The sequence below is a fragment of the Etheostoma spectabile genome, chromosome 17, assembly GCF_008692095.1.
Source record: "Etheostoma spectabile isolate EspeVRDwgs_2016 chromosome 17, UIUC_Espe_1.0, whole genome shotgun sequence".
Taxonomy (NCBI): domain Eukaryota; kingdom Metazoa; phylum Chordata; class Actinopteri; order Perciformes; family Percidae; genus Etheostoma; species Etheostoma spectabile.
In genome coordinates, this window is record NC_045749.1 from 7593773 (window position 1) to 7604172 (window position 10400).

Sequence of the window (10400 nt, forward strand, 5' to 3'; positions counted from 1 at the left end):
ATAATAATAATAATAATAATAACAATGGTTAACTTTAACTGACCAATTGATTCAGCCTTAACTAATTAAAACATAATAGAAACTGAAATAGAAGTATGTGGGAAGTGTATATGGAAGTTTTACAAGTAATTTAAAATCAGAAATTAAAACTAATTTTGCAATTTTGCAATTTCAATCTTCACAATAATACATCAGCTTTTTTTCTTTCATTAAAGGTCCTGAAAACTATCAAAAAACTAATCAGCTTCTTACAATGATTGATGAGATTTTGCATACAAACAAACAAAACTAAATATTTTGGTTATTTCACATTTGAGATTTCTGCATTATCATCTAGGCTCTGGATTCTGGTTTGAAGTGGGCTATAGGTTGCTTTAAAGAAGCACATTAGTTGGGTTTTTAAGTGTTAAACTGCCAATAAATGATACCTAAAATTGTTTTTTTTGTGTTTTACCTTCGGTTATTTTACCTAAAGTTTTTCAGGGGTTTTGAATCTGACTGTTGAATGGATAACACACCTGATGACCATGGCGCCAGAGTGACTGTGCCGTGAAAAAACCATTGAAGATATTAAACCCAAGGATCATAAGTCATGAGAGATAGAAAGAAATCAACGAGATAGAGCGTGCAAGAGGGCACAGAGGAAGACAGATGGTCATTTTCTTTCTGTTCTGTCACACACGCTTAAGTGTAGCAAAGAGCCACTCAACATCTGAAACATGTCACCTGTAGCCCAGTGACTGCTAGATGCTGGATGCCACAGCTCGCTCCATAGCACCAGATTGCTATTTTAGTATGTGCTTGTGCATGTGTCAAACGCCGCTGATTTTTAGTTTTATGTTCATTATGTAAACATATTTTTTTGAATGGACTAAAGTTCCACCTGTGAAAAGAATAATTGGAGCAGGACAAAAAAAAAATCACTGATGGACTGAACACATATGTGTATGCATGCCAACGTAATGTAAGTGGACTGGACTGAGAACCGACATAATGTCCACACAACCATCACATATTGACTGCATTAGGAGCAGCTACTATCAGGCCATATGGTATGGTGCTCCTTTCCTCTACTATCTATTTTGTTGTAGTTTTTCTGTTTTATTCCTTCTAATTTCCTTTTGCCCATTTTAGCTTAGCCTCTCTTTTTTTCTGACTGGCTAATGTGTAAAAGCTCAATGGAATATTGTGTTTTGTCCACAATGTCTCTGTTTCACTGGCTTTCTTAATTAATCATGCATATCTTTATTGAATTTCCATCACGCACATGCACTTACTGTATACACAGCATTTTTTTTAAGCTGTGCAGCGTAATGTCATCCTGTTTGAGGCGTTGGAACAAATATTAATAGAGTTAAAGGCTTAGCAAGTAACCACACAGAGTTACTGATAGACAGAGGGGAGAGAAACGGAGAACGTGATACTTTAACTATCAATGCAGGCCAATCAAATGACTCACAACAAGCAAGAAGAAAAACAACTGGCTCATCAACTACAACAACACCCCCCCCCACCCCCACCCACCCTCTATAAAAACGCCATGTACCTCACGAGGTCACCTACATGTAGGCTAACTCTCTTTTCTCGCCGTTTAATGTGAGAACAACAGTATAGGTCTAATAGTCCACCCAAAACAGGCACAGACAACATAGCTGTGTGTCAGCATGCAAGCTCCTTAATTGTTGGATTACAATCACCTGTTGTTTGCCGTCCAGTATAATCATTCAGGGTAGGCGTTTTCACACCTGTAGTTCGTTTGCTTTAGTCCGAATCAGTTGGTGAGAGAAACTCGGAACGATTTGACCATATAAAATGGCTCAGAATTCTGTGCTACGCCCCAGCCAAGACCACCTCTTGAAGCAAGTCTCTGTAGACCGACACTTGTTTAGTTCGCTTTTGGTGTGCACTAGAGTTTGACTGCCGCGTTCTCACCTGCCCAGACGAACCGCACGGCACAGCTGGGCAAACAAACTCTGGTTCAATTCATCCAGACTAAAGGCTGTTGGTGTGAAAGCGCCCTAAAATGAGATACTAGCAGGCCAACCAGCAAGTCCTCCAAATTAGCTGACAAAATCAGTTTGTAACTGCCCTTTAGAACAACACATAGAAGCATCATTTGCCCTTTGGCCTCCAAACCATTACACATCACTGTTCAAATCAAAATGTGTTTTTTGAGTTTGGTTTGGTTTAGGCACCAACACAACTTGGTCAGGGTTAGGTAAACCATGGTTTGCGTCATTTGTTGTCATGGTTGAAATAATGATATATGTATAGATATATATATCTCTATATATTTATACAGTTTTATATACAGATTTATATATAATATTAGCTATTAGCATGCTAACATGCTAAACTAGGATGTGTTACATGGTAAACATTATAGGTCTGCTAAAAATAAACGCAGTAGAATTGTTACTGAGCGTATTCTCATGCTGATGTTAGCATTTAGTTCAAAGTACCTCCATGCAGGTCTGTTTATCTTCAGCTTTACAAACTGGGCCACCTGCAATACTTCAATATTTGATATTTTACTTCAGAAGCAACAGCTGAAGGCTGTGACAATGTGTGAACACAATTATAGATAGAAAGGGTCTTTAATTACTGAGGAACTTATGTCGAATGTATGTTGGTGGCTTTTACAGCAGCTACAGCAGCGGCTGAGGATAGGCTGTGTGTGGGCAGCGAAGGGGAAAGGGCTGCTCTCTGCACTCCAGAACATTTTAACAAGTAGTTATTGCAGACTAAAAGGGTCTGTAATCAATGTTATTTCGAGGAGAGTACCCACAAGGAGCATAGTGTACCAGCAAGCTGACACTCCTCTGTTGTCTTCTTGTTTTCTTCAGCCTATCAGCTGTCCTCTCCTCCTCCTTAATCAGCCTGTCCCTCTGTCCCTGTATTCCTTTTTGCCTCCTCCCTCCCCTCATCACTGTTTTCATCATTGTACCTTGTGCCCACCAAGCTGTCCTCTTTAATTTCCAGTCCTTGACTTTTTTCCTCTCCTCTTTTTGTTCCTCATTGTTCTATTTTGTCTTAAAATATCACTTATTTGCCTTCCTTTTCATTTTCTCCTCTCTTTTTCACCATTTTCTCTTCTTCCCTTTCACCCCTTTCTTCTCATCTTTCTTCTTGTGTCTGCTTGTGTAATTACATAAGGAAATACACAAATACATACACATATGCACTTGTGCGAGTGCACGATTTCATATGCTGAGCTGCAATAACGTACCATATTCTTATACACATTACAATAGTAATAGAAAATAGCGTTAGCATTACTACTTTAACACATATGTGGCTATTTAAATAATAATGTTCTTTTTTTAAACGCTTCAATTTACAAAATATATCTCATCACACGGTCAATCAATAGCTGTTCTGGAGCTTTCCACCATATCACACGATCTTCCTCTGCCAATGGTGCCATTGTAGTGAGATATTTGTTGTCAACTGGTGCTTTGAAAAGGTCAAAAATTGTTGTGTGTTCTCTTCTGTTCTTCTGGGATTGTGAGGAAAGGTAGGGAGATATTGTGTGAGGTTATTAGATGTTCATTGAGGCATTGGATGAGATTTGTATGATTATGTTTCTACGTACTGTAGGTTTACTGTATGTTTATTGTGTTATATGTAATGCACAATTTGTCGCCATTTTGTTTCTCTTGTATGCCCAAGATGAATTTCTCCTATAAGAAAGACTAAAGGCATTTCTTGTCTTATTTTATTATCTCATCATATGTGTGAGGTGCAATTTTCAGGATCACTGTAGAAAAGGTGAATTAGCTCCCCCTGTTGCTTGATTTACAAACAGTTCATTTTACTGTACATTTCAACAAAGTGATTTTTAGTGAATTTAGTTCCACTGTCAAATCTAAAATTGTGTTCAATCCATACCACATCACATATATTTTATGATATATAAAATGTATTAAAACAGATTTTGAAAAAAAAGATAATTTGAGGATTGCACATGAAGTATCTAATAAAGTATCATTAGTGTTTATTTTTCAGGTCTAAACCAAGTTACTAAGTTTGAACCATGAAGCTCAAAATCTACATTACCTTAGAGATAAACATCTTTGGACATGTCAATTCCCGTTATTACAACTTAATCAGACACAGAACGCTTCCTGTGGCTGAAGACGAGCAGAATAACTGCAACTTTTAATAGAAGTATTGCTGTAATGTTACAAGAAATAAATAAGACTGCAGAGCACGTCGCTGTCATGGAACAGCAGTAGGCTATATTAATAAACTATGCCTACAGTACATAGTGTAGGCGTCGGGCAGAGAGCATCGCTGCAGGCTGAGTTTGAGGCTACAACACACTGAAGAGGGGCTGATAGGAAGTGGTTTGAACCACTGAAACAGTATTTCCATGTCAAGGTTTAGCAGGCAAGGGTTTCAAGCAGAAAAACTGTGACACTGACATTTAAGTAAGACGCTGACAATGCATGGTTAACACGGTGGCCAAAGTCTTCAAATGCCTGTGAAAATGTTGCATTGTTTTACAACTCTTTGATGCTTAACCTACAGAAAAAAAACTCTCAATGTCAAAGTTGAAACTATGATTCATACACATTGATGCAAACTGAGTACAAACATGGCACTGGGTTATTGATTGCATACTAAGTGTATTAGTATTTAAAGCAGGTTTTGTCAGCATTTTGGACTTTTCAGTATTGTGGATTTGTTTGAAATGTTGTTTGTACTTCTTGCCAGGATATCCACAAACCAGTCGCTGGTCATTTCAGCTACTGGTGTGTTCACCCTAAAATCACTATACCTTAACTACCTACTGTACATGCCATCTCCATCCAACCCATTGCGGGACTTCTGTGGGTGCATTAGTTGTGATTTTGGTGTGTCATAGTGACAGAGTAAATATGTATGCAATTAAGTATTACTTGTTATGTTAAAAAGAACTAACTCCACTGACAATCAGTACGGTACAAGAAACAATCATGAAAAAGTAGGAGACAATCCTTTACAGACACTGTAAATACAGTAAAGAAACAGAAAGATATTTTGTTTTTTTAACCTAATTGTGGAACCCAGAACAAAGTGTGAAAGAAAGAGAGGGGGGAAGTTTCTCTGTGCAGGAAGAGATCTGGTGCTTTTATCAGTCATATAGAGATTCTGTTCAGACAAGAGCCACTAGTAGGTCTAGGGTCTATAACTTGCAACAAGAATAAGAGACATTTTATAATAGTGATGACAGACAGAAGCAGTTTAGTTCTGATGTCTTAGGAAAATCAAACAGCACCATATGGCAAGTTATAGGTTGGCACTGTAGTTCAGTTCTGTGGATTATCTTACCTGAGCAGGCTCCCCGGAGTCTGAACAGCATTCTGGAGCGAAATCCAGAGGTGTCACTATGGGAGCGGAACCTGGGATGAGGCCAAGGCAGAGAAAAATGCTTCATCTGCAAGTGGGTGTCTCCCTCCTCCTCTTCCATGGTTGCCTCCTCTGTCAGCTTGCAGGATGTCAAGACTAACAGCAGCAGTGAGCCTATCACCCCTCCTCTTCAATTCACTCAAACTTTTTTCCTGCAGCAGACAAACTGCGAGTGTTTCTGTGTTTGATAACGCCCATCGCCTCTGAAAGACTGGTTGCTTGATAGGCTGTTTGAAATTTGATCAGACTACAAAGTGAAGACTGTGAAAAGTAATGGTGGCTGCATGTCCATTATCTGACTGACTGCTTAATCAGTTCTTACATCAAAGTTTGAGTGGATCAGTCTAAAATGACACATTGGCTAATGCACAGCAGGATATTTGCATAAACATAAATAGGCTATAGGCTAGGCTAGCCTATATGGTTAACCGTCTGTATTTGCCTCATTGTCCACTGCTGCCATTTTTGTTTTGCTTGCATGAAAAATTAATATCTTTAGTATGGAGAATGTGGCTTACAAGTAGCCTGTAGGTCTGTAGGCCTGTATTCTCTGTTGGAATCCCCGTCCTTGAAATGAAACAAATACAGAAGAACAATGGGATGATCTTGTTATTGTATAGATCAGAGGTGCCAAAGTTCTTTCATATGAAGGGCCAAAATGTATCCGGATGGAAGGCCACCAGCCATAATAAATGTTGATGTTGAAGACTACCATAGGCCTAATTTTTGCCATTCTCCATAGACAAAACGTGTGTTTGTAATTTAAATGGGAACTTTACCAGCACTGTGCTTTGCATTGGCGTTAAACTCAGATTATGTACTTTTTAACTAAACAAAAATGAACGTTTTGTAGTCATGTTTAAAATTAGAGGAGAATAAGCATGAGCATGTGAGATCCATAGTGGGCCAAAACAAAGATATTATGGACAAAACTTGGCCCACAGGGCCCCAAATTGGGCCGTTTGGTAAAGATAGACAAAATAACGTGCGTTTGCTTGAAGGAAGAGGTAATTTTTAAAGTGGATTACCAAAGTCGATTTAACATTGAAAACAGACAGACCAAACGTTAGATGTCACTAAATCACCACTCCGGTAGAGTGACTGAAGAAAAGAAAAAAGAAGAAAAAAAAAGGTAGAGACAATCTGTTGACACCCAATGCTTGTCTCATACTTTACAACTAAAGGTGGTAAAACAAAAATAAGGGGTCTCACTCAGATCGTCTTTTGGTGCACCAAAACGTTTTCATGTTTGAATGGGGCAGATTGCAAAAACTAACCAACTAACAAACAGCTGTTAATATTTGTGGTCTCCTTCAACATAAAAATGTGTACATGAAATAGAAGAAGCAAAACAATCCCATATGAAGAGGTGTGTCCTCTGTGTCCAGTAATAGACTACATTTTGGTAGTTGAGTCCCTGGGTCAAATTACATGGATGTTACTTAATAAACTGCCATTATTTTCTATTTACACATTGTGTAAAATAAACGAATCACAGATTAGTAATGAAAATAAAATGAGTTAGCTTAGCTACATTGCAATGTTTAACAATAACTTAAAGGTGAGTCAACATGCAGCGGGTGTGCAAAAAAGGAAACGAGATGAATGAGGAGATAAACGTCAACGTAAACCTTCCCAAAGAAGCCATTCGCCGTGTCTCACTTCACCGTCAACGGAAATGTTCAGTTTAATTGTGTCAATTCCCGCAGTGATTAAAACAGCAGCTGGGTAATTTGTCCACCACGGCAACACCCTACCAAAGCCTGTAAGGCGGTGTTGAGCAATAGACAAAGGGTTGCATTAAAAAGCTACAGAGTTACACTGCTATGGACATAGGACTCCTACCGTGGAGACGGAACAATACAATACAATCATATTTAAATTAATAAACTCTCATTTATTGGGGATAATGTAGAGCGAGGCGGTTGTTATAGCAAATACAACCACTTCAGGCTGATTCAAGACCACACTTGTCACTCTGTCAGTGTTGTATTCGCTATGACAACCACCTCGCTCTACATTATCCCTAACATAATGTTGTGTTATATTAATAATTCTTTATTTATCCCAGCACCTTTTGGACTTTTGCATTGCCTTACTACATTAGCCTATTACTCATTGGGCTGTTTACATGTGTGTATGTAGGTTTGTGTCTAATGTATGTAGCTATGTACTTTGATACTACAAATACAATTTAATTGAATTTAATTGAATTTGAGAAAAATGATAAATAGTAAATAAAGTCCTTACTTTGCGATTAAAGCTGATTCCAACTCTGAAGCTGGTCTTCCTTGTGAGGTGGTAAACTACTATCGTCCACATTTTGTTTGACCTTTTAACCACAGAGTGATCATCCTCATTATATACAATCTACGCTCCACACTCACTAGCAGCAGCAGCAGCATCGGCAGTCGCCGCCGCAGCCGCCCTGTCTGTACTGGATCAGTGGAGATGGGCTGAGGCAACATCGAGACCAACGGCCGTTGCGAGTAGCTAGCAGTTACAGAACGGAACACCCGGGTAAGCTGATACGTAACGTGTACCAAAATTAGTTACTAACGCTAATAATTCTCGTAGCTTTTGTTGTTTCATACAGCTAAAGTTGTCAGTTAGCTATATGTTTTACAGGACTGGCTAAGACGTAAGCTAACTTGGGTTGTCGTGTAACGTTATGACAAAACTTCTTTGCCATAACGTCAGATACCATTAACCCAGCTTTGTCTTGTTGGTAACAGGTTCAGGAAAACAGGAGTGGCAGTTTTTAGGTGGTAAATGAATATAATGTTAGAATGTTTGTGATTCGTTTTACAAGTTTGTGTGTGAAATAGTTAGCAGGCTAACCTCAGCCATATCTGTCAGTTAACTTCAGGCCAGAGTCACTGATGTTGTCAGCGTGTTGTGGTAATCTGGCGCTAGCTGTAACGTTACATTAGTTAGCTAGCGTTAGCTAGCTAGCTGTTTGTCATTACAACGCTAAATGCTATTTTAACGTTGCGTGGGATTTGGTAGCTCGTTGGTTAATGATAAGTCGTTTGTTTTAGTAACTCACGACACATTCGTGTGACACTAGTTATCATGTAACGCTAGGACCATGGATGTATTAACCTAGCTAGATAGAACGAGTAGGGCTGGGTACCGATACTTTTAGTCAAGACCGAATTGTCTCTATAATATCGAGTATCAAAAAATGCATTGTCATTCACTACCACATTTTAATACCTAATGTGTAAGTTTAAATCATCAGCGTTAGTGAGCCAATAAACATGCAGAATGCCTGCTACCAAGTTTTAATAATGCTTGTGATTGGCCATCTAATGTTACATGTTGGGGCATGCAGGAAAAGTCTATGGACTTAAGTGGGTGTTATGTGGGTATTTTGAGAGGATTGACCAAAGAATCTCTATAACTAAAGATAGCACATTGCAAGCATGGATGTATTATATTAAAAATTTCAAGCTGCACCATTGGTAGGATATAGAAATCAACAGTACCGGCCACAGCGGGTTCCGGAAGTAAAAATACAATGGAATTTCTCCATTGACAAAGTATAAGCCATCAAATCGTAACCGTCGATGGTAGACTTAAAATCAGCTACCACATGACTAAGTGATTGTATATGCTCATATAGATGCCAAAGGTTCATGGGGCACCAAACTCGTTTTGAGATAAATGCCCTTTTTATTTGCAATGTCTTGGATAAGTACTTCATTACCCACAATCCTGAACAATCCCACAGTGATTCCTCTGATTGGTGGAACTCATGCTTGTAAGGAAGGGAAGCTATCGGTACCCGATCTGTGCGCATGCGCAAGATGTTAATCCAGTTTTACGAGGATTTACGACACTGCATGAATCCCGATCTGTTCCCACGCTTCTGCCATTAGCCTCCACCGGAAAGATGACAGCTTGATTCAGTCTAAAATAATGTTAACTCAAACTAAACACTGGGAAAAGCATGCTATATCTGACGTAACAGCTGTTATATATTTTAACGGTTATTTTCAGGTTTTAAAGTTATTACATGCTGTCTCAGCTAGCGGTTTGCCGAATTAGCTAATGTGAGGGCCCACATTTGAAAGTCAAGTGTAATGACATTTGTCATTTGGTTGGATGAAAAGTTATATTTGCATAATTTATTAATATTGTATTTTTGCCAACAATGGATATTTACACAGTTAAAAGCCATATTTAGTATTACGGAAATTTGTTTTGTTAGGGAGTTTTCTGAACTTTTTATTTGACATAAGCTTATCTGTGTTTTCGGATCATGAGACAGTTTGTTCCTGAGAACGAAAAGTATTTCCCCCTGATTTTTCCATCTGGAAAATGCCATTTCATTGTCAAAATGTTCTGGAGGTATATGAGAAATGATGAGGAGATAAACTGTATGTGAAAAATGTGTCCCATATTTACATTTTTGACTATGGGGCAAAAACAAAATCTGTCATCACATTCCTATTGGAATCAATAGACTCAGGACCTGCCGCTAGTCTCCTAAAGAGGCAAGGCAGTGGCAAAACTCACCTGACCCAGGTACAGGAAATTACTCAGAGTTGGTGTGTCTCAGTTCTTAATGTCCTCTGGCTTGGTTACAGTGTTTGTCACATAAGCGTAAAGGAGCTCAAAAAAATGTGTACCCTAATGTTTATTGTAATTCTTTTGGCCAAAAATGACTCTTTTCAGTTGAACCGGAATAACCTTTTTGTGCATGTTATAGATTTACAAAGTGAAAAAGCCCAAAGTCTACCCCAAAGACATCTCCAACAGAAAACACTGTTTACAAACTGCTCCAAACAGCTCTGTTGTAGTCCATCCTTTACTTCCGTGACGAACGTGTGTCACATTGTAACACGTTATAATACTCGCCTAGCTGCAAGCATGGCATGCCCTCATACTCTACTTCTGACTGGCTAGTAGTGCTGACCTAGGTACTGCGCATGTGTGCATGTGTAACAAAGATAGCATAGAAGTGAAAACGGAGAGCTCAACACACAGGGTGAAAAGAG

The 10400-nt window shown here is 38.7% G+C and overlaps 2 protein-coding genes across 11 annotated transcripts in view; one reads left to right on the plus strand and one right to left on the minus strand.

Annotated features, from left to right (window-relative positions):
• phactr2 (phosphatase and actin regulator 2) overlaps window positions 1-5529 on the minus strand; it is a 45912-nt gene extending 40383 nt beyond the window's left edge. The window contains exon 1 of one of the 2 annotated variants that reach the window (XM_032540962.1): window positions 5317-5529. In XM_032540962.1, the coding sequence (XP_032396853.1) occupies window positions 5317-5455 (139 nt within the window). In that variant the 5' untranslated portion in view covers window positions 5456-5529. The remainder of the gene's footprint in view (window positions 1-5316) is intronic. The other variant, XM_032540965.1, reaches the window with a different exon arrangement.
• Window positions 5530-7761: 2232 nt separating this feature from the next.
• Window positions 7762-10400, plus strand: part of LOC116705103 (pleckstrin homology domain-containing family A member 1) — a 19586-nt gene continuing 16947 nt past the window's right edge. For 7 of the 9 annotated variants that reach the window (XR_004335845.1, XR_004335846.1, XR_004335848.1 and 4 more), the window contains exon 1: window positions 7762-7914. The gene's annotated coding sequence lies outside the window, so the exon portion shown is untranslated. The remainder of the gene's footprint in view (window positions 7915-10400) is intronic. The other 2 variants (XR_004335847.1, XM_032540979.1) reach the window with 1 other exon arrangement.